General features: G+C 37.5%; 2 protein-coding genes across 2 annotated transcripts in view; one reads left to right on the top strand and one right to left on the bottom strand.

Annotated features, from left to right (window-relative positions):
- Positions 1-12,252, top strand: part of LOC122824557 (sodium/hydrogen exchanger 9-like) — a 69,045-nt gene extending 56,793 nt beyond the window's left edge. The window contains exons 13-16 of the mRNA XM_044105361.1: positions 1,167-1,212; positions 2,400-2,455; positions 10,826-10,931; positions 11,017-12,252. Coding sequence (XP_043961296.1) covers positions 1,167-1,212; positions 2,400-2,455; positions 10,826-10,931; positions 11,017-11,184 — 376 coding nt within the window. The 3' untranslated portion in view covers positions 11,185-12,252. The remainder of the gene's footprint in view (positions 1-1,166; positions 1,213-2,399; positions 2,456-10,825; positions 10,932-11,016) is intronic.
- Positions 12,253-18,479: 6,227 nt separating this feature from the next.
- On the bottom strand, positions 18,480-21,172 carry chst2b (carbohydrate (N-acetylglucosamine-6-O) sulfotransferase 2b). Its single transcript, XM_044105362.1, has one exon. The coding sequence runs from the start codon at positions 20,632-20,634 to the stop codon at positions 19,237-19,239; it is 1,398 nt and encodes a 465-aa protein (XP_043961297.1). The 5' UTR covers positions 20,635-21,172; the 3' UTR covers positions 18,480-19,236.
- Between the last annotated feature and the right edge of the window lie 4,170 nt (positions 21,173-25,342).

The following is a 25,342-nucleotide window of genomic DNA, read 5'->3' as shown; positions in this document are numbered from 1 at the left end:
ATGAGAACCTCCTGGGCATTTATTGCCCAGTTATTTACCAGGGAGCTGCTGGTAAAGGCCTTTTGTGTCAGCACATTCAAAAGCCTCACAGACACACAGTGATAAATAGCAGTAGGATATCTCAAAGTGTCCTGAGCAGCACTACTGGGCTCTTAGAGTTAACTGCTGACCTGTAGGAGCAAACATCAGCAGCCATTTATGCTCTGTGAGACATTTTACTCCCAAGGCCCAATGAGTTCACATGGATTAGTGGGGTGAATGAAAGGCGGGATGATGCTGTTGTTTTCCCAAGAAGTGGCTCACTGGGCATTCAGAGTCTGCTGCTGCTGCGTCACTGTATTTCCACTCAAAGTGAGCAAGCCAAGCAGCTGACGCGACGCTGCACCTCTACAGCGTAATCACAGCAGCCTGTAGCATCTCTAGCAGATTCCTGCTCTGCTTTGTCATTTATCAAAGGTTTTACCCCACTGATATTTTCCTGGTGTGATGTAGAAGAAGTGGGTGATTTTTATGAAGGTGTCTGAAAGGTCATTTTCAAATCTTGGTTTGGTGTTCTAAAATGACTTTCAGGCTTCATTCGTGTTCCTTGCTGTGCATGATTGGCTTTTCAAACTAAAGCTTCAAACAATCTGGAAATGAAAACCCTTGAGATTTGATTTTGTCTTTTTGTTGTTCAGTTAAATTCAGTACACTTGTTTTTTTTGTTGTTTTTTTGTTGTTTTTTTAAAGCAGAAATTAATGGTATATTAGTATATTGCAAAGGCTGCTTACAACACAAAAGGCCAGATGTGTATCCAACTGAATAGATTTTAATCGATCCCAATTGAGTTCATGTCAAGACCAGTTCATTGAAATACAGTAGAAACAGATGATCAGAATTATGACAAATTGTATATGAAGGTCAATCTAAATTGTAGCACATTAAAATTCTATTGATCATATAATGCCAGATGGTACAGAACCTACCTCACTCCATGTAGTCAGCTGCATTTTCTGCAATCCCTCAGTCTGTGTGAACATGTGGGACAGAAAATCGAAGTATACTAAGGTAATGTTAGCAATATCGCCATTAAGAAAAGACACAACTAATCACAGAGGAGGAGCACTTTCTATGTTTTATGCCATTGAGTCAAGATGTTACTGAAGCTTTTTATATCTTACTACAGAGTGGAAAAGGAGACAGATGGCAGCCTTCAGGATGTTTCCTCTGAGGTAAAAGATGAAGAATTTATTTTTTCATTATTAAACGTATCTGTGAATTTTTTTTCACTAAAGTCTGCATTTTAAGTTTTTTCCTGCAAGCTTTACATTGACTTATGACCTATATGATAAAAAAATAAATAAATATGCCATCCATCCATCCATTTTCTGTTCACCCTTGTCCCTAATGGGGTCGGGAGGGTTGCTGGTAATAAATATGCCAGTCACTGATTATCAAATAAGTATTTGTTTCAAATGCAAATGAGAGGACTGGTTACAAACCCATCACAAGTTTATCTTGGAAAAGTTTTTCATTAGAAAACTTTCCTTTCCAAATAAGCCTTGGAAAAATGAGTCTGGGTCTCCATTAAAAAAAGTATATTAGTAACATTAACATGAAAGATGTCAGCAGATATTTCATACATGCTGTTTGTAGAGGCTGTTAAACTTTATTATCTGAATCTGCACACATACTTATTAGTGCCCTAGTTATTTACTTTAAAAAAAATACTACCCAAAATTACAGTGAATTACTACTATAATACATCCAGGCTTCATATTAAAGACTACTACCTTCAGTCTGGTCTCTGTATTTTATTTGTACAACACCTAACATAAAAGTAAAGGAAATGCACTTTTGAGTCCCGTGTACCACATCCTACGCTGCACATGTAAAAGCTGGTGGGTTTTTTTTTTTGTTTTTGTTTTTTTGTTTGTTTTTTGTGCATGGACGCTTCTACACATACAACCACCTCTCACCTTATCACTGGTGCATCCCAGCAGCTCTTTAGCATATATCTTTCATCTTTTTTTTTCTTGTAACCTTTCTCTTATCTGCATGGTATGAATTAGAAGAAGCCTGTGACTCTCTTTTGCATTGATTGGCCAAAGAAAGATGGGGCTGTCAAGGCTGGAGATGCATCCCGCTGGAGATACGGGGCCATGTTCTGTTGTGTTTGTAACCTTGCCCAGGGAGTGAGTCCGTACAGGAGAATCTCAGGCTGTGGTCTCACTGTGGCTACACTTTAGGGATTGTGCAGGTTATGAGATTGTTATGTTCCCACTATGGCTGCCCAGAGGTCTCACTTGTATAAGAGGAGATGAGTCGACTTGTCCAAGAGTGCCGCAGAGTACACAGCAGACACTTTAGAGATTGTTTTGTGGCTAAAGAGTAATATTGCTTCTCTTCTGGTCTACAGGTTGATAGGGAGAGGCAAGACACATCTCAAAGCCTATGGCACCGTCTGGACCACCGGTATCCTTTCACCGCTTTTTCTTTTTCTGAAAGACTCCTGGATGTCCTCTTACTCACAATAGTTAATGCACTGGTCTTTATCATAGTATCGCATGGCAGGTTTATTATAAATAATGATCACTGTTGGTGAGTAAAGAGAAAACTTGTGGCATAAATCAGCACCACAGATTTTATCCAAATGCTACTGAAGCTCTATCAAATGTAATAAATGTGAATTTTCTTTGTTTTACAGAAATGTAGGAGAAACTTTCAGTTTTTAGTTCTTGTAGAACAAATCACTTTGTAACTATGCAAGCTAACAAAGTGATTTGTAATCACTTTCAAGTACCGCATAATATGAATACAATTAATACTAATAAATGTACGAATTTATTAGTATTTATTTTCTGCCAAAATCTGCTACCACATCTTATATACTCGCATGCTTAACTCAAGATTTAGCTGGGCTATGTAAAGACCTGCTAGTTATTCAATTGCAAGCAGATATTCTGCAGCATGTCTGTTGAAATCACTTCTCATCAGCTCAATTCCATTGTCATATTTGAATTATAAACTTGTAGCCTTTTCCTCCTATACAAATGACTTATGACAAACAAATGCCTATATCTTGAAGGTATCAGGTTTTATCAAATTATTCACCAAGTCACTCAAGTGATTTGTTTAGATCTCTCCTTAGCTTGACTGGAGATCACAGATGGCATAATAAAATGGAAACCATGAGGCTGGAAGAATTGTTCATAGATCTGTGAACCAGAATGGTGCCACAGCATGGATGCAAGCACAGCAACAGCCAACGTGTTCCAACTCATCAAATTTTTAAAGTATTTTGTGGATCTTAGAGACTCTTATCATTGCATTCCACCAGTGCTTATGTTAATACGATAAGGATAGTTTATCTGTGAACCTTAGATGCTTATTCTGGGATTAATGTTTACATCTGAACTAGACTCTCTGTAAATGCTTACTGAGTTGCCAAGAAAGCAGTTATTGGTTCAGGAGCAACAAAATAGAAAATTAAATTAATGAAACAACAAGAGGAACTTTTGTTTTACGAAACGCTTAGCAAATATTATGCCAGGACTTAGGAAGATTTCAATTCATTTTTTCACAAATTTGCAAAGCATTAGCAAAATGTTCACACAATAGCAGTGGAAGGTATTGAACATAAAAAAAATGGTATTGAAACATCTCAAAATGTGAGAAATCTGAAATGAAGACTAAATGTTTGGATTTTTACAGGGTGATTCAGATTCTTGACAGCCAAGCAGACAGTCAAATTAGTTAGTTGTAATAAACTAGTTTTGAACCTTTCTGTGAAATTTCACAGAACCACATTCAATTTAAAATATGGTAATCAAATTTCTCTCATGAGCTGGCCTCCTGGCTTGGACGTATTTAGTGAAAAGGAGATCATTTTGCTGTGCGTCAGTCTTTTCTGCAACAGGATGAGCTGAACATGCATAGATTCAGATGACTGCTTTGTGTGTCTTGATGAATTTGTGTTAATTATAGGACTATGAGCACATATAAATGGAAAAAGAAGACGAATCGAAATGGATGCGGCAGCAGGCTGCTGCACTGAGGGTTCTGATTTGCATTATTTTTGCATTTTACTTTTCTTTGTCCAAGTCTTTTTCTGTTGCTTTGTGTCTATTAATTATGTTCGCACTAAGTTACCTCTCTTTATTTTAGGTTTTGTTTTTGTAATTAGGGCTTCTAATTCTGCTTATTTCTTTAGAATTGTTTGTCTTGTTTTTAATTTGTTTTTTTGCACTTTGCTTTCCTTATCTATTGTCTGCTTGTTGTTATTGTGTTTTTTATGCATTGTCACATCTGTTCCAGTTTTCTCACACCTGCTGCTCTTAATGTTCTTGCTGCAGTTTTTCTGGTGAATATACTTTTTTTCTGTCCTTCTTGGATAATTTTGTAATAGATGGTCTTTGGTGTTATTTTGGCTGCACAAGCCAATAGCATCTCCATTCTCCAATAGTATTGGACGTACATATCTCAAAAGAAAAGCTGCATTCTCTTTTGAATATTTTAGCTATGCTCTACAAAAAAATCAGTGTAAAAGAGATTTAAAAAATAACTTTTTAAGTAATAATTATTTACTTAAATAATGATTATTAATATATATTTATATATTATTTATATATATATATATATATATATGTATATATATATATATATATATATATAGATTTATATATATAATGATTACAGCTGACCCCCACCTATTTAGGGTTCAATATTCATAGATATATCTATCTATCTATCTATAGAGATAGATAGATAGATAGATAGATAGATAGATAGATAGATAGATATAGACATTGTGTGGGACACATTTAGACAAACATTATACTCCTATATATATATATATATATATATATATATATATATATATATATATATGGGTGTGTATTTGTCCCAGTTTTGTACGGTATGGTACTATAATACTATAAAAAATGGCAACATAATGTCCATTTGATTGGCATGAAAGTCGCTACTAAAGACAGAGCCAAAAACTGTCATATACCTGCATAGTGTGCAGTGTATCCTGAGTAACGATCTTGCCCTATAAAATGAAACAAATATTCCAGGAAAAAATGGGTCGTCATATTGTTCCTTTTTTCTCTCACACATCTCCATGTTCCTGCCACTGAAATGCCTCCTCACAGTTTGATATCGTCTCACCCACACTCACACAGAATGGTGTGAAAAAGAGTTTTACTTCGCCTGCCAAGTTTTAAAGAAACACAACACTTTACAACTGAAGACATCTATGCTCGTGTTAGATGTCTTTTTAAAATAGAATTTGCATTTATTGAGTCCTTCTTGAGAATAATTTAAAACGGGACAGCAACTATTTACATAATGAGGATGAGCATTATGTTTTCTTTTAGGATCAGACGATTTTTAATCAAGCACTGTTTGAGTTCATGCTGCCGAAGCACAGAATAAAGAAGTGGGGAATGTCGTTGAATACATTGAAGCTGATTATGAGTTTTATTTCTGTGCCTGAGCTGGTTTTTAATTAGTTGCACCCTGTAAGAACATTTACGTTTTGTAAAGCATGGTGTTAGCTGTCTTGATTAGTGCTGTAGTAGAATATACCAATATATGATGATTCAAAAGTGCCTTTCAAAAATACACTTTTTTTATACTGTCAGATTGCAACCACAAACTGAACTGATATGTACACGAAACTTATTTTTATTTCCATATGTTTAAAAAAATTATGTCATTTTCTACCTCTTGACAAATAAAATCTTCCACCTAATATCCCAAGCAAGTGACTGACGTAATGAGTTAATTTGCACATATGTGGGAGAGCTGATTTTTATGTATTATCCTTATGCAAATTAGAGTCAAGGTGCGAAGATGAGAGAAAGTGTGAACAGGATGAAAGAGACGTTTATGTCTAGTGTTTCATAATGATGAGCACACACACAATGCGTGAAGGTGATTTCAGGTGGAGCAGTAAATCCTGCTGCCACAAAGTCAAACTCCAGCTCTATTCACAGGTGTCCAAACCTCCGGGCAATCTGCTGCTCCCACCCTGCTATCCATGCTGTAGATCCGGGTGTGGGACACATTTAGGCAAACATTATACTCCTAGGTGCTCATTTAGATGGAGATCAAAGTCTGTTTGATGTTTGCTGCTGATCTGGTTTGAATGCTGCAACTTTAGAGGCTGGAAACAGATGGTCTTGCTTAGTATCGGGCATCTCGACGGCCACCCATGGTTAAGACATTTAAAGTTGGTGTTTTCCATCAAATGTGATGTGGCTTTGGTGGGTAACCTCTATTTACAGTAGCACATACTGTTTTTGTCTTAGAGATGACCATGTTATGTCCAAAGTATGTCTTCCAGTCCCAGTATGAAAGCCAAAAATCTTATGAAAATTCTAGTTGAAGTTGATGAGAATTTCATTAGCCACAGTGAAACTGGGGTAAAGTTTGGGGTTGTAGATGGGGTTTTTTTTAACTTAAGGACGGACTAGTGCACTCCACAAAATAAACAAAACTATGATAAAATTATATTATGCTGAAATGTTGAAGTACCATCATAATCATCGGCCAGAAAGTTAAAGATTGGGCAAAAATGGCACATCCAAAAAGAAAATGACTTTAATTAAATCTCCAAATAAGTCTCAATGTGGTCTTAAGGACAACAACCAGAATGTTTTGGAGTTGAGAATACAAAGCTCTGACCTCAGTCCCATAGAAAATTTGTGGGCATAGAAAAAAATAGTGTGTGTGAGAAACGCTGTCTACAAACGTAACTCAGTTGCACCAGTTCTGTCAGGAAGAGTAAGCCGAAATTCTGACCTAAAGCAAGAAAATGTATCCTGACTTAATGTCAAACAGTGTTAAAAACACTTTTTTTTCTCAGTGAATAATACTGGCAAAATGTAAATTAATGGATTTTAGGCTTGGGCAGACTTAAATAACTATTTTACTGTACTTACACCTGTTTGAAACAAAAAGGCATAACATTTTCTACTCATTTATAATTAAAACTGATAAGAAGAAACATTTTGCAATCTAATATAGGCTCCATAATTATTTCTTTTTGTCTTTTACAGTACAGACTGCAGAAACTATGTTAACAAACTTGCTCTTGCAGCTTTATGACTATAGTTTTGAAACAACATCACGTTATGAAGAGAGATGAGTGGCACTCTTTTAGTTTGCACAATTGGCTCTCCTGGTTTTTCCTGATTGGAACTTAATGTAAATTCCATGTTTAAGCTCTGGCATCACATCTAAATGACTAAAGCAAATAAATGACTTGATGAAAAATTTTAGCAGAGTTTCAGTGGAGATCTGCGGAGACTTGTTTAGATATTTACAATTGTGCAGGCAAAACTGCTATGCAAGAGGGAGCAACATCATTGACAATCACTTTTATATTAATGCTCTAAAGCTAGAGTTAATTGCCATCCTAAGGTCTTCTTTATGGCTTCAACTAGTTTTCTCAATCAAGGCTTCATCCTCACCAAGTCTATTTCTTCTTGTTAGCTTGTGGTCTCCTCTTTGGCGTCAAGCTAAAAAACAAATGCAATTGTTAACATGCCAAACTGAACAAGTCCAACATAGGGAACTTTAACAGCAAATCGTACTGTCTAAATTAGGCTATGTTAATCACATGGTCAAATTCCAGACTGGTCAAACAAATTCTCCAACCTATATACAGAAATAAATGTACATACAAAAACAGAAATTATGCTCAATTCCAAGCACTTGAGACAAGAATGGATCACAGTCACTGTCAGGATTTGGCCAGTCATCTGAAATCAAGCCTGCCAGAGTGAATAAAAAAAAAGAAAAACATACAGCGCAACTTTTTGTCATTTGTAAAAACTTTGGCAGTGACTGAATGGATCTAAATGTCAGCCATTTGCCATCTTTAGCCATCAAAAATGATTTATGTCATCTTTCACTTTCACATAGCAGTGAAGCAGTAAAGGAATGGAACTTGTGTTTGGTCGATGTTTTTCTTGTTATTACAAAACTTCTTGGCAATAAATCTTACACAACTGTCGGAAAGCCTGTTTATTTTCCTTTGTAAGGAAAATGAATTTGTTGGTTGAGCAGCAGAGTTGATTATCTGAGGTTGTGCTTCTAAAAATCAGTTCTTCCCTAATCGCAAACAGTGGAGGCAGTGTGACAGTGTGGGATACCTTCTCCCTCAACAGAAATACAAAGTTTGTCTTCAATTGGAGGCGATCTTAGTGGAGAGAGATACTGAGATTGAGATTATTCAACCAGTCTACTCTTAACATAGAACCAGAGCTTCATTGGAATGATTTAGATGAGAGCACACTTGCACTCAGCACATTTTTTACGCAAATCTAATTCAACACCTCCTTGAAACAAAGAGGAGCTCTAGCAATAACAACCCTCCACTGAGCTGTATTATTGTAGCAGGGAACAGGAGGACACCCTGCTGACTGCTCCACCTCTAAATCCCTGTACCCTCTTTTGTTCTCTCCTTTCCTAATTTTGACTCATAAATGAATCTTATTGGCGAACACAAAGAAGCCTATAATTCTAACCCTTTACTCATTACTGACGAATAAGATAATTGTTTTCTTTCATTTGATTGTTTTTTTTTCTTCTTCTTTACATCAGGAAATTGTGCACTTTTACGTCCCACATTATCCATTGCAGACTCAGAGGTATAAATTGTTCCTTTTGTCCCATTAGGATGACACAGGTGAAGCGGAGCTTTGTCTCTTTTTTCATAAGGAACTAGTAGAACTAGGAAAGTGGCTAATAATTAGAACTCTCAGAACTTTTACAGCTGAAAGCTAATGAGTGTGCCGTCACACTCAAGGAGCTGTAATAAAGGGGATCCAGGATCAAGTGTTTAATGCAATATGCTGTCACTAACTGCCTTGATTAGGGAGGCTTTGGAGTCTTATCACAGGGTGTAATTTTTATCACGCATTAACCAGAAGCATGTTGATATCTTTTCTTAACATTAACACTTCATTTCTGTCTGCAGTCATTCCGTACACCCATTCGAAACGTGACTCTTTGCGTTGCTTTGCATCAGCTCTTAAACACATTTGGAGACTAATTGTGGCCTTGTTTTTGATTTTAATCAAGAGCCACATTGACCTGATTTCCTGAAATAAGCTAACACAATTTATTTTTATCTCCATCTTACTTTCAGTGATCCCCGTAGCTGATAAGAGCATTCACATCTGTGTGAAATGAAATATATTTGAACCCTTTAGAAATCCAAATTAAAAATAGCACAAGAACCTAGAGCTGGTAATGACTAATAAGAAGCTCTCTGTCTTGTAACGAAAGAGGCTATTGGCTCTTAATGACCTCATAAAAGAAAAGGGCTGTTGGTCGTATCTGGAAAGAGGTCCATCATTTTAGCTTTACATCATGTGAATTTATTGAAGTCGTTGAAATGTGCTGGTTTGAGGCATGAGACAGCAAATAAGTAGTGATTCAAAGACGGTAAACACAGTGCCTGGCAAATGCATTCATAGACTATCATTTGTGCTACAACTCTAAATTTGATAGAGGGATGAATAGATATTTTTGACGAGTTAAAATTAATAAATATCCATGTGTGCAAATATGTTAAACACCGACATTTTTGGAGTGTGCTTATATTTTTACTTCAGTGTGTAGCTATCTACATTTTGGAGTTAAAGTAGCATAAAGTAATACATACAACTACATTGTACTAACCTTCATTTTTTTAGGCACATTTATGCTTAAGCGGCATTGGTCACACAGATATAAATCACAATTTACACCCTCAACAGGGTGCATCGTGATTTGAAAAATTATTTAATGCATTAGAAAATCCTTGCTTATTTCACTGATGTTTACAAAGCATCTCAGTATTGACAAGTGTCTGGCACAGGGAACATACAAAGCATCAGTTGTGCTGAACTCACCAGTTTTCAGGCTGATTCAAAGTGAACGAGAAATGAGGTCAATGTCAAATATTGTCATAGGACCAACTGATAAGCTCAGATTGATTGATCTTAGGTTATTCTCTATACTTATCATGCCAGTCAAAGAATTCACCTTGTCAAAATTAAAGAAACATGCAGCAGCTGCTTTATACTGACAGCTCGAGACAAATGGATAAAATATTAAGGTGCCTGTCGATTTTAAAAGAAAAACAAAATATCTGTTCTTACTCTATTTTATAAGTGCACATTCTGTACTCATGCCCCCCCAAAAATGTGCATCTATGCCTTTTTTTCAGTCAGTTGGTTGAGAACCACTGATCCTAGACAATCCAGTCAGAGTCCTTTGCTGGTGGAGGGTGAGCTTCTGTCCTACTTTTCTTATTTTGCAGCTTGTAACAAGTTTTCTTCTGGGAATGTTTGGTATATACTCTTAACACCATCCATCTTCCCATAAAGTCTGACAAACTTCCACATTCTTGCATCCCCAGAGCATGACTCTGGCCCCTCCATGTTTCATGCTGTTGATGGTGTGTTCAATGGGATGTGCAGTGTTTTGCATGAAGGCCAATTCAGTTTTATTCTTACCTGACCTGAGAACTCTGTTCCACATGTTTGCTGGGTTCATCATGTTTGTGACAAACCCTAAACAGGACTTCTTCTGGCTTAGTTTCAGCAGTGGCTTTGTGTTTGCCTCTTTTCTATGAAGGCCAGTTCTGTGGCTGCCTCAATAATGGTTCTTCTGTAATGGTTCTATCTGAACTATGTTTAATTTAGGGAGGAGTCTTAAGATTTTATGATAGTGTTTCATTGCATCATTAAACCTGTAAAGTTGCTCCTTTTATTCCCAGTTTCAGTATCTAAAAGGATTTGTATTGAGTATACTGACTATGGTTTTTACTTAATGAGGTTACAGATATCTAAATCCTCTGCTGACCCACTGTGGCCCCCCACTAACCGACTCGCTGCCACAGTGGTGTGGTAGGTTTGCTGGAGTCTTCTGTGGCCACCAAAAGCAGGAGGTGATCAAAGCTTTACAGTGAATCTTCTTAGAATGGCTTGAAACCAAAGAGATTTTTTTCCACTCTATTATTATTTATCTTTCAGGATGAGGAGCAGCCCTTTGAGGCTGAACCAAAGAACTTTGACGTCAATTTGGAAAACTCTGATCTTCCGTCCACACGAAGCAGCGACTCTGGGTCAGAGCAGCAAGAGGACCTGCTGGAGGGAGATTTGGGCCTTGGCACTGGAGCAGCTCACGTCATTGAGGAGTGAATTTTCCCACTCTAGCTTAGCCTTATCATTCCCTCCTGTTGCCTTAATGCTAGCCCCCACCTCCCACAGAGCGCAGGGACCATGATCTGTGTATTTCAAAGCCACCGAGTGGGAGTTTGTTACTGTGACTTGCATAAGGTCACTCAACCCCCATGTGTTGAGTTGTGTGCAAAAACACACTCACGCTGGAAGGAAGAGACAATTAGTGAAGGCTAGCATTCTTCCTGTTTCTCTGCTGGAGAAGTATTGTCCTGCTTTGTTTTAAATTTATTTTCATCTGCAGGAACATGTCTGTAAATTAGAGTCAAAAAGTTAATTTATTTCAATTCAAAAAGTGAACCTCATACATAGATTTATTACACAGAGGAATATCCCAAGACACCACATCATTCAAAACGTCAGATAAAATAGTCACATTCCTTGTGGTAAGCCACTCCAGAACCAGAGACAACATTCCTGATAAGTGTGTTGTCTGTGATAGGGGGGAAAAGGTCTACTTCTGCCTCATGATCCTAAGTCCAGCTGTTATATTTAAGTACATTTTGCATTTTATTTCCAAATTAGAATCTCTGAGTCTGGGCGAAGAGCGAGGAGGAGCAGAATCCAAATTGGTTGAGCTTCAGTGTGAGTTTTCCACTAAGTTTTCTGTTAGTATGCAGCCATGTTCAGTGAATTAGAATATGCCTTCCAATGAAGCTTTTTTTGACAAATTCAAAGTAATTTTTGAAAATAACAACCTTTAAGCAGGTATTAAACATAGCTTTTATTGAAAACCCTTACAGAAAAATCCCATGAAAATCACATGTGATTCTGTTTGGGATTTTTTTGTAAGGGAATGTCTGTATTCAAACTGTTTTCTTTTTATAGCTCTGTTTTAATATTCTAATCTTAAATGTTGGATCTTCATTAATCTTTTCATCTAATGAACTGAGTTACTGAAAGAAATAAATTTATTAAACTTGACTGCCTTGGACAATACTGTGAAGAGAGAGGTGCACCGTTTTTGGCTTGTCCTCCTTGTGAAGGGTGCCAGTGACTGTTGCACAAATAAATGTCTCTTTCATTGACCTACAGTTGTGGTCAAAAGTGTACATACACTTGTAAAAAATCATAATGTTATGGCTGTCTTGAGTTTCCAATAAGTTCTACAACTCTTATTTTTCTGTGATAGAGTGATCGGAACACATACATGTTTGTCACAAAAAACAGTCATAAAGTTTGGTTCTTTCATAAATTTATTATGGGTCTGCTGAAAATGTCACCAAATCTGCTGGGTCAAAAATATACATACAGCAACATTAGTATTTGGTTACATGTCCCTTGGCCATTTTCACGGCAACTAGGCGCTTTTGGTAGCCATCCACAAGGTCCTGGCAAGCTTCAGGTCGAATGTTTGACCACTCTTCTTGACAGAATTGGTGCAGTTCAGCTAAATGTGATGGTTTTCTTGCATGAACCTGTTTCTTTAGCACTGTCCACATGTTCTCAATGGGGTTTAAGTCAGGACTTTGGGAAGGCCATTCTAAAACCTTAATTCTAGCCTGGTTTAGCCATTCCTTTACCACTTTTGATGTGTGTTTTGGGTCATTGTCTTGTTGGAACACCCAACTGCGCCCAAGACCCAACCTTCGGGCTGATGGTTTTAAGTTTTCCTGCAGAATTTGGAGGTAATCCTCCTTCTTCATTATCCCATTTACTTTCTGCAAAGAACCAGTTCCACTGGCAGCAAAACATCCCCAGAGCATAATACTACCACCACCATGCTTGACAGTAGGCATGGTGTTCCTGGGATTAAAGGCCTCACCTTTTCTCCTCCAAACATATTGCTGGGTGTTGTGGCCAAACAGCTCAATTTTTGTTTCTGTCTGACCAGAGAACTTTCCTCCAGAAGGTTTTATCTTTGTCCATGTGATCAGCAGCAAACTTCAGCCGAGTCTTAAGGTGCCTTTTCTGGAGCAAGGGCTTCTTTCTTGCACGGCAGCCTCTCAGTCCATGGCGATGTAAAACACGCTTGACTGTGGAGACTGACACCTGTGTTCCATCAGCTTCCAAATCCTTGCAGACCTGCTTCTTGGTGATTCTTGGTTGACTCTTGACCATCCTGACCAATCTCCTCTCGGCAGCATGTGATAGCTTGCGTTTTCTTCCTGATCGTGGCAGTGACACAACTGTTCCATGCACTTTATACTTGCGTATAATTGTCTGCACAGTTGCTCTTGGGACCTGTAGCTGCTTTGAAATGGCTCCAAGTGACTTCCCTGACTTGTTCAAGTCAATAATTCGCTTTTTCAGATCCACACTGAGTTCCTTTGACTTTCCCATTGTAGCTTTTGTAGCTGAGTCTAATCACTGGGTCAAATGAGCCCTATTTAAATGGGCTCATGAGAAGTCAACAGCTGTAGTCAATCAGAATCACTTAGAAGAAGTGAAGAGGCCATGACATGAAGCTAATTTGATTGACACAACTCGCTACATCACCAAAATTGACATATTTTGTTGCTGTATGTATATTTTTGACCCAGCAGATTTGGTGACATTTTCAGCAGACCCATAATAAATTTATGAAAGAACCAAACTTTATGACTGTTTTTTGTGACAAACATGTATGTGTTCCAATCACTCTATCACAGAAAAATAAGAGTTGTAGAACTTATTGGAAACTCAAGACAGCCATAACATTATGATTTTTTACAAGTGTATGTACACTTTTGACCACAACTGTATGTAATAAGACCCATTTTAAGAAACTGCGTTTTGGATTTACATTAGTTCTGCACCATTTTTATTTAAATTAACAGCAACAAATGCCTAAGATATATATTGTTACCGCTGATGAAAAAAATTGGTTACATTAACTGGACAGAGATGTGTAAATTATTAAGGTGCACCTATAAAAAAATTTTAAAAATACAAAAGATGAAGTGATCTTCATGCTATGTTTCATAATGTGCAAACGTCCTCACCAGCATACACAGTGATTGAATGCCACGTTGTTTCTTCAAATCACCAGACCCAGGATGTTATTTCAGTGCCCGTTCTGCTCCTCTTTTCTGCCCATCTCCTGATTAAGCTTTTATTACATTTTGCCCTTTTAGCTGATTCAAATTACCCTACTCATTTTCCTCCATATCCTCCTTATCATCCAAGAGCATTCTGTAAACGTAACAGTTCTGGCTCTTATTATAGAATGCACATTGTTTCCTGTTTGACTCATAAATCTCTGGGCCGTCCCACTTTTATTCCCCTGGAGTGAATCAGGGTGCAGTTTGCTGTAGGTTAGGCTTTGTGTAACCCGCACCCACTGCCCTTGAAGTGATCTTTCTTCTATTTATGCAACAAATGCACAGTTGCATCTGTGGAATGCAGATCTTTCAGCTTTTGCCTCCTGAAAATGTTTACTGTGTAAGTCTGATAGCAAACTTGATAAGAGTTACACTCTGATTAAAGCACTGAAAACAACAGCCTTTGGTCACAAGTCCTTAAAAGAGCTGTTTTCTAAAACTAAATATAATTTGATTTTGCTGACACAATGGCTTCAGTTGCTATGCACAGTAGTTTAAACCAAGTCATCTCAGTTTTGTAACCCTTATTTTCACTTTCTAATTTCGTCTTTCATTCTTATGAACTGCAAAGGTTTTACTGATGGGGTTTCTTCTCCTCACTGGTGTAGTTGTTACCAATGAATTTATGTATAGGAAGTTAATCAAACACAAGGACCTGCTTTTAGAGCTCAATGTTTGCCAGTGGGAAATAGAATCAACCCCAAAACCTAAGGAACAACAATTCCTTTATTTTATAAACGCCAATGTTTTTCTCTGTTAGTTATGCCATTTTCTGTAATAACAATCTTGTTATTGGTATTTTCACAAAACTGGATTTAAAATTAGCAAGACAACTTTATCTCAAATGATTAATGTTCTATTTGTCTTGTGCTTGAAGTACTTTTTTATGAATGCAATGTTTTTTATGGTTTATATTTGTCTCTGATTACTTGTTTATGTTTATATCTACGTTTCCTCAGTTGCACATTTTGTTTGTATTCTAACAGTTACTTTTTTATTTTATTTACTTGTTTTAGCATTTATTGGTGTTATGAAAATTTGCATACTGCTTCTTTTGTATTGCTAAAAAAATTAATTTTTAAAGTAAGAGAAAAGATTATTTAATAAATGTTTGGACCTTAAACATTTTGCGTACAAAATTCTTACAATTTGACTTTTCTCTTTTGTATTTAACTTCGTAAAAAAAAGCTCTAGTATGATGATCTGATTTATTAATCTGTAAGGTAAGTTTTAATGGGCTTTATTTTTTTTTACTTAATTTTTTTTAAGTTCTTGAGATTTTTTAAATCATGTTTAATGTAAAGGAAGGGTGTTTTTAGGTGTCTTTGCCCTGTGTTTTTGCTTTTGACTTTAGGCTCAGGAATGCTTGCGTTAACCATCAGACTTGTTTCTGCAAACAGCCTGAAGCTGAGCTACAAGCACTGATCATGTCCAACAGTATGAAAGATGGGGCAAAAGATGCAAATGGAAAGTAAATAGTAAAAACTTACTGCTCTATTTAGTTTTTTTTTCCCCTTTTTTCTTTTTCACCTGATAAAAAAGTTAATATGTCTGACAAAGCAATATTCATAAACTTTCCCGAGAGCCTTTTATTTGCAACCGTTACTTTACTTCTACTTCTTCATGCAGATATGAACTTATCAGCAAAATCCTTCCGTTGTAGAAGTAGACATTTTATCAGCTCTGCTTTGGCTTTTTATATGAAATCAGTCATGTATCTCATCAAGCCACATGTGGATTTTGTGTGCTTACAAAGACAAAGGCCAAATCCAACTCATTCTTAGAACTAACTCTACATTTTACTCATTTACACTAAGGAATAAGCTCTATCGGGGGTGCCTGAGTAGGTGCAAAGTAACCAGACCCAAAATGTAGTTTTTCCTAAGACACATCAAAAAAAATGTAGAAGCCCACTTTCAAATCTATTAACAAAAATAATGCTTCAAAGTTAGCATACTATTAAGGGCAAAAATAACCCCACTGTCTTGTTTGAAGTGTTAAGATGGATCATGTTTGGTCTCTAACTGTTTTAAAGTTAGTTTAAAATATTTCACCAGGAATAAAAATATTATAATTCAGTTTAATACAGGGGTGGGCACTGCTGGTCCGTTAGGGCTGCTGTCCTGCAACTCTTACATGACTCCCTGGTCTAACACACCTGAATCCAATAGCTGAATCACCTCCCAAGTGCAGTCAGGTTCTCCAGAGTCCTGCTAATGACCTCATTATTTGACTCAGGTGTGTTGAACATAGTTTTGTTCTCTAGATTGTTTTCCTCTAAACGTTTAGTTTGAATTGTACTGATAAATGTGATATAATGTGGAAAAAATCATTTTGTGACGTCACAGTAACCTAGCATTTTGACAGGGCATGTAGATATTTTATTCATCCATATATTTGATGCAGAACTAAATTAATAAAACTGGGTTGCTCGGTCATGATCCAGCAGCTTTTACCTTCTTTTATGGAAGAAGGTAAAAGGGACTCAGCATAAGTCAAAAGGGTTCTGCAGATAAAAATATATGGGTTTGTTAAATATTAAAGCACCTGCACTACTTAATTCCCCAAAATAAAACTCTCGATCTATAAATAAGAATTATAGGATTTTTTCAAGGGGAAATATTTTTAAAACATCACTTCTCAAACTTGTTCCGACCTAAGAGTTGCACACACTCCATCCATGCCGATTAATGTTGAGTGTAAACAAAAAGTATATTTACCAAACACCACAGGGCAACCCTAAGCTATGTAGCCATTGGCAACAAATAAATAACATTGTCGCGGTACTATTGCTTATAGAAATACAGTATTGTGAAAAAACTGTCCTCCCTTACAAATTTATTTCACTTTTCTGTCACACATCTGTTGTTTCAGATCATAAAAGTAATTTCAATATCAAACAAAGATTACCTGAGTAAATACAACATGAAGTTTTGGAAAATTATAATTTCATGTGTTTAAGAAAATAAGCCGTCCAAACCAACCCGGTCATATTTTAAAATACAACTCCTCCTTTTATTACACAATCACTGAGCTACGATTAAATTTCCTCAAAAGTTGAGTAAAGTTTTACATGCTCCACCCAGAGCCTGTTAGACTGTGAAATAGACAGAAATTTGTAAAAAAAGCAACATGTCTTAGCCCATGTTGAAGAAATCCAAAAACAAATGAGAAGCAAAATACTTGATGATCATCAATCTGAAAGGGGTTGCAAAACTTTAGCTACAGCTATAGATCTCAGCAAACCATAGGGAGAGACATTATCCATAAAAAAAACATATAAAAGATCAGTGAATGTTCCCAGTGGAAGACCTGCCATGATAACACAAAGAATGCACCGAAAACTCATCCAGGAGTTCACAAAACAGTCCAGAATGAGATCTACTGCACCACAGGGATCGCTTGCCTCAGTTAAGGTCTTTGTTCATGACCAACATCTTGACTACTCTATGACACTTCAGAGAACATGTTTTATGGACTGATGAAAATAAAGGTCCAACTTTCGAGAGATGTGTATCCAGTTTAGCCTGCTGTGAAACTAAAACAGAATTTCAGAGAACAAACATCATACCAACACTCAAAGTAGTGTGAGAGTCTGTTGCGTCAGGACTTAGACAAATTGTCATAAAATTGATGAAGTCATGAATTCTGCTCTCCAGCAAAAAATCCCGACAGCCATCATTTCACTAGCTTAAGATCAAGTACTCTTGGATATAAAGCAGGAAAATGATGCAAAGCACCCCTAATATACCACCGAATAGTTCACAAACAAAAACAGGAACATTTTAGAGTGGTCTAGTCAAAGTCTGGACAAAAATCCTACAAAAATGGAGTGCCTTGGCCTATATTAAAATAAGCACTGGCCAAAATTACTCCATGGTGATGTAAAATACTAATTTAATGTCTGTAATTGTCACCAACAAAATTTGTAATTAACCTAAGGGGGTATCCTAAGGGGGCATATATATATGTGAATGTATGTATAGGGCCTGGTTGGTTCAAACAGCTTTTTCCCCAGATAAATCAAATCATAACTTAAACAGCACATGTTGTATTTACTCATTTTACCTTGTACATTTTATCTTAGAACATGTAAGCGTGTCAAAAAAAGTGAAAAGCAGAAACTCTGTTAGGAGGCTAATTATTTTTCAAAGCACTAACTCATTTCAAATTCTAGACACAAGCAAAATAAGACTGAATATTTCTTCAGTTTGAAAATGTTACACTCACAAATGATGCATAAAGGTGTTTACTGTGAACTTTACTCAATGCAATATTTTTTAGATCAGGTGTTTCCATAAGAGCAAGCAATTGTAAACATTTGAAGATGGTAGAACAACAGAATGCTCACACTGACACAAAGAGAGTTTGTCTTGCTCCAGAGTTATGACCAAAAGTCCACAGTGCATGTCATCGTCCTACAAGGACGTTGTGACAAAATAAAATGACAGTTATAAAAAAAAAAAACTATATAAAGTACTACTGTTCTGATGAGAATTCTAACTATGGCACGTCATCAAACTGATTGTCTCTGACTTTAACGGGGTATTAAAAATAAAAATGATTTTTAAAATCTGTTACTACTTTTTTTTTTCCTTTCATCTACTAGTTCTTCTTTTCACTTGTACAGACAGTATGGAGTCCAAAATAATATTTTTTAAAGATTTTAAACATTCAAAAATAACCTCAAAAACATCAACTTTGAAGTGTTATAATAATACCAAGATACATAAATTATCCTTTTGTTTCCTTTCTTAAGTCATTGTCCCACAGCCGGTGTTCCTGTATAAAAGAAGAGACCCCCCCATCCCCTCAGATACAAACTGCAGCTCGAAAACAAGATATACATTCCAAATGTAGCCAGCCAGAGCTCCTTTAACACTTGAACGTAAAGCTTTAATTCCACAATAAGAGGAAACGGCACTGCATGGAAAAATTAACATTAAATTAAAAAGGTCTTTGGTGGCGAGGATGCTTTTATCATTTTTCTTCACAGTTTGGAGCGCGTCAGCAGCGATTTGCTCAAATTCTTGGCCTCCCCAGCCGTTCTCACTCTCTCGTAACCCAGGACGGACATGGAGTGGTGGCAGTAGTCTTCCACCTGCTTGATCTGCTGGATGCTGAGCACCGTTCTCCAAGCGCTGGCTGCCTGCGTGGCGTTCCGAGAGGAGACGATGAAGGGCTTGGAGGAGGAGCTGGAGCCGCTGGTCATGTTCAGCGCGAACGACTCAATGTCATGGTTGGTGGAGAGGTTGGCGAAGCGGTAAACGCTCCTCAGGGTCTTGACGGGGTTCTCCACCAGGTCCTCGTATCGCACGGCCATGTATTTCCCCTTCAGCCAAGCCGGTGGGTTCAAGGCAGTCCTCAGAGTCCTGGAGGTGCGGTCGCAGATCACTTCCATGGCTCCGATGGAGTGGTAGTCGGAGCCGTCCTTCTTGTTGACCTTGTGGCCGGGATCTACAAAAGGTATCCGGCGCAGTTTAGGGTCCCTGCTGCGGACCACCTGTAAGTTCTCCCTAATCAGGCCATGTCTGGATTTGATCCTTGAGTTTGCCACTGCCCGAGGGTCTCTAACCAAATGGATCACTTTCAGATCCAAGGATGGGTCCTCCATCAGAGGGGCGAGAACATTTACATCCAAAATACGCACCCCTTTAATAACTATAGTGTTGTACTTTAGGCACTCCTCCTCCAACAGTCTAAGGGCCTGAGGGGGGCAGTTTTTGCACACCTTATCATCAACCATCCCCACCACCTCCTTCCTGTAGGCTGAGCACAGGGGGTAGCTGCACACAACCTTGTTCAGCGTGGCCCCAAACAACCCTAAGGAGGTAAAGTTTTTGCCTCCGGGACTGTTGTAAAGTTGGAAAACAGACAGATCGCAGCGATACAAGGAGCTCAACATGTCTCTGGCCGCCCCCTGCAGAGACACTGCATCACCAGGGTACAGCTTCTGCCAGATGTGCCACATAGGCTCATACAAGAAGAACACTTCTGGATTTTGGTTGAAAAGCTCACCAAAGAAGGAGGACCCCGACCTCCAAGTTGTCAGGACATAGATGAGCTGTCTCTTCTTAGCCAGGGAGGGCCTGTAGAGAAAGCGAATGTCCGATCTGCTCTGATAGGTGGTGCTCCTCATCTGATGGTTGCACTGCTGAGGCTCCTTGGTCCATTTATAGTTGGCCAAATTGAGCATGGTGAGTACCAGCAGAAGGAAATAGGCCATGAATAACACAATCCTCTTCCTGCGCAGCACTTTCATCACGATCCCAGGCTGTGCTATTATCTTGGTATGATTCCTGTAGGTTTTGAGCTTTCTCCCAAAGCCAGCATCCTTCTCCCAAGGCGCTGTCAACTTCAGTGGTTGATGGTATTGTTTGCCTCTCATCTGTAACCCTTGGAGAGAGTGGCTCCCACCACTGGGCAGAGCTCTTTACGTTAACAGTAATGCACCAAGGCGCGCTCTGTAATGTGTATGCTGTGAATTTCTTTTCCAGATGATTAGGTAATATATATTCCACAAACCCGATTCACGGCGTTCACTGCACTGCGCAATGTTCCTCATAGGAGCGGTGGTGGATGGTGATGATGATGGAGACGTTTAGGTTGCCCATATCGAGCGCTGCAACAATCCGCAACAACACAGGAAGGAGCCGCCGCCGTGTTCTTCATTGTAACAGACGCCCTGTTTGCTCATGTTCAGCGGGGGCATCTCTACGCAGAAACTGTCTGATACATCTTTGCAAACACACCCGGGCGAGAGCTACACATAGATACGGTGCAACAAATAAAAAACAGCCCTGCGCGGACGGCTTAAATCATCTGGATGTAATAAAGCAGCGCCCTGCCTGAAACCGTTGTCACGGATGTAAAAAATCTCCCACATAGCAACCACCTCTGCTAGTCCAACTGCCACACACTGAACGGAGTCAATCCAAATGCAGGAGCAAAGGCCCGCCCTCTGACGCGCTGCATTGGTCCAATAAATTGACGTAATGGATTAAGTAGGTTCTTTATTGGTTCTTTGCTCGTCTACGCCCAAATGTAGATATACAAGAGTAGAAGGCGTGAGCTTCTGCGCCATATTGTGAGTGACAAATTCGTCGAAGAAAATGAGGGGTTTTCTGAATAAAACATGAACCGAATTTTATTTTCTGCTCATTTTTAATAAACCATTTTATACAAAATAGGATATGCTTACTTTTTATTATTAATAGAAGCCACCTCTTACACAAAAGTGACCTATATCTTTGAATAAAAAAACTCGAGCATCTAGTTCGAAAGACAGCGTAAAATGTACCTTAACTTTAAAATACGCCAAACCACTAAAATTAGCTACGTTTTGTTGTGATGCTTAACAATGTAGGTTTGTTTAAACTATCCACAATCTTAATAATAATAATAATAATAATAATAATAATAATAATAATAATAATAATAATAATAATAATAATAATAATAATAATAATAAAATTATAAAAGGAAAGTGTCACAAATGTTCACTTAAGTTTTAATGAACATAAAATTGTAATATACAGTTGTGTTCGAAATAATAGCAGTGCCTCAACAGCAGCAAGAAAATCACTGGTTTTATTAACATTTCAAACTCTATACCCCAGATAAGTTTCTGGGGGGTAAAATAAAGGTATAGAAAACCAACAAACCCAACAGGACAGCCATGCATACTGTGGATTCTGTGAAATTGAATGATTAACTGAAAAGGGTGTGTTCAAAAAAATAGCAGTGGTGAGTTCAATTAGAGAGGGCATCAATTAGGGAGGGTATTCTGGGAAAAAAGGGTGTTAACAGGTGATCCGTATTTAAGGATCAAGACAACTGGCATGCTGGCTGTGCATTTCTCCTGAAAAAACAATGAAAATGGGTCGTTCAAGACACTGTTCTGAAGATGAGCGTTTCCTAATAAAAAAATTGATTAAAGAAGGGAAAACATACAAAGAGGTGCAGAAAATCATTGGCTGTTCAGCTAAAATGATCTCAAATGCCCTGAAATGGGAGCAAAAAACTGAAAAACGAGGAAGAAAAAGAAAGACAACCCCTCGAATGGACAGAAGAATAGCCAAACTGGCGAAGACTCAGCCAATGATGGGATCCAAGAGGATCAAGCAAGACCTTCAGTTGACAGTGAGTACTGTGACAATCAGAAGACGTCTTACTGAGGTTAACCTTCCAGCAAGAAGCCCCCGCAAAGTCCCACTGCTGAGAAAAAGACATGTGCAGAAGCGTTTACAATTTGCCAAAGAGCACATTGACTGGCCTGAAAAGAAATGGCATAATATCTTGTGGACAGATGAAAGCAAGATTGTTCTTTTTGGGTCTAAGGGTCACAGGCAGTATGTCAGACGCCTGCAAACACAGAATTCAAGCCACAGTACTCACTGAAGACCATTAAGCATGGTGGTGCAAGCATCATGATATGGGGATGTTTTTCATACTATGGTGTTGGTCCGATTCACCGCATACAAGGGATCATGGATCAGTTCCAGTACATCAGGATCCTGGAAGAGGTCATGCTGCCATATGCTGAGGAGGAAATGCCTTTGAGGTGGACCTTTCAACAGGATAATGACCCCAAACACACCAGCAAGCGAGCAAAAGCATGGTTCCAGATGAACAAGATTCAACTGATGGAGTGGCCAGCACAATCCCCGGACCTTAATCCCATTGAAAACTTGTGGGCTGACATAAAAAGTGCAGTGCATGAGGCAAAACCAAGAAACGCTGAGGAATTGTGGAATACAGTGCAATTATCCTGGGCTGCAATACCTGTGGAACGATGCCAGAAGTTGGTTGACTCCATGCACCACAGATGTGAAGCAGTCATCAGAAACCGTGGTTTTGCAACAAAATATTAGTTTAGGATACTCAGCTAGGTTCACTTATCAAGAATTTCTTTGTTTGTACAGTACATTTTTGAGTTTCCAAGGAAAGATGGCAACACTGCTATTCTTTTGAACATGCCATTTCTTACTTTATTTGAAATATTATTATTATTATTTAAGTTTTGATGACTTTGCGCAATTGTTTTGCTTTGGAATAGAATGTACTGTGTCCCCAATGTATCTGTGTTCATTAAAGTACAATTTCTTTGAAGAATTTTGACATTTACTCATTTTTCTAAAGGCACTGCTATTATTTCGAACACAACTGTACAAGCATTAACAATAACAATAAACGTAATTATCATTAGTAGTAGTGGTAGTAAAATAAAATTAGGCTATGTACTTATTCCATACAGTTTACGTGACTAACTGCATAGAGAATGTTTTACAATTATGATCAACATAACTATAACTTTTGTAACTGTACAGTTAGAATCCTTTATCTATTCCTATTTTCTTCTGTCTCTGTCTTTCTTTGTTTCTTTGTGTTTTTCCTTTCTTTCTTCTTTAATTTCTTTCTTCTTTCTTTCTTTCTTATTTTATTTATTTATTACTTCTCTTCAGTATCACAACACATCGCACGGTCACGAGCTTGGCCTAAAATTTGCAAAATTGTCTTTTACAGCTTTTGTGTCTCAACAACAACGACACTCAGAATATGGCTATATTTTAACGTTTGAGGTTGATCTCACTGTTGTACATCTACATCATGCAATGATGGCTCATAGTGAAAGCTTTTATCATAAACCAGAGGTCTCCACCCATCCTGTCTTTGTAGATACAAAAAGTTCAAAAGAAAGCGCTTTGAAGCTCTTCATTATTTCACGGCCCTATTGTGGTCCACATCACATCATGTACTGAAATCCATACTCTAATACAATAGCTGTTCTATTTCATCTACTTTTATGTAGATTTGTTAGGAAACTTGTCTTTTGGGAGGGTTCAGCATCCCAGATTACGTGCATGTTTTCACCACTTCAGTCTCGGGATTTATTTCTTCTATCTGTTCAGACATAACATTATGACTACTGACTGGAGACGTTAGTGTGGTAGTGATCCTCTACCTTATGGGAAAATCTTAGAGTATCGGCAGCAAATGGGGCACAAAAACACACACATTAAAGAATAATGACAAAAATAAAATAAAATTAAATTAAATTAAATTAAAAACTTTAACTTAACTTTAACACAGTTCGTATTTTAATATAAAGACAATATATATATATTCATATATGAAATCAAAAAGGATAAGTAAAATGATCCTTTAACCCCAACCATAAGTTTGCCCATCTGTAATGGCCACATGGGTTTTTCATATTTTATAAAATTCTAAAAATTATTTTGATCTACTACATTTAATATTTTTTGGTTACATAAAAAATAGTCATCTCAATGAAGTAGCAATTGCAGGACATTGTTAAGTCCACAATGTCCATCTGAAGCTTTTTGAGAGAAAATCTTAAATTAGGCCTAATGATCTTAAAAGACAGAATTAAAATTCCCCTGCTTTGTCAGGAATATGACCGCAAAAATATGACACATGCTTCATCGATAGTATAGTTAAAAATGTTTGCAGAGGTTCAAAAAACTTTGAACAGACTGCCCTCTGGTGGATAACGGCGTATTCACCCCTCACAATAACAGACTAAATTTATGTAAAACCCCCAGAAATTTAAAACATATGCCTATTTCAATGTAGTGATTCTTTAAATAATCGTTTCATTCAATTTATGTTTTCTTTCAGTATGAGTAGTAACAAATACAAGGTGAAGTCAATAAACAATGTCAAACTAGAAAAAATGCTGTTCCTAACGAAACAGCCAAGAGAATGCATATCTGCAGAATGATTGCTGCAGAAAATCCAAGAAACAGCAGAACATAGCATAAGAAATAGGGGGAAAAATCAGTAGAAAGCTAGAGTCATACATTGTAGAAATGTTTTGCTAAAGAGTTACATTTAGCCAAAGATACAGCACAGATTAGCAGAAGCAGAAATTAGTATAAAACCCGAAATAGTAGTAGAAGTAGTTGAATGCAGTAAAATGTAAGGAACAATATATTATTATAATAATAATACCGAGCACTGCAATTTTTGGGCTTTTTTACTAATAAAAATTTGATAAGTGTGTTCAGTCTCTTTTACTCTGTTACTATGAAAGGAATTCCACTAAAAAGAATGCATGTGTGTAAGTATGG

The sequence above is a fragment of the Gambusia affinis genome, linkage group LG21, assembly GCF_019740435.1.
Source record: "Gambusia affinis linkage group LG21, SWU_Gaff_1.0, whole genome shotgun sequence".
In the NCBI taxonomy this organism is placed as follows: domain Eukaryota; kingdom Metazoa; phylum Chordata; class Actinopteri; order Cyprinodontiformes; family Poeciliidae; genus Gambusia; species Gambusia affinis.
Note: the sequence above shows the minus strand (reverse complement) of the source record. Positions and strands in the feature narration are given on the sequence as shown.

Excerpts from the sequence above, each read along its gene's own strand:
- chst2b (XM_044105362.1), bottom strand. The coding sequence starts at position 20,634 with ATGAGAGGCAAACAATACCATCAACCACTGAAGTTGACAGCGCCTTGG.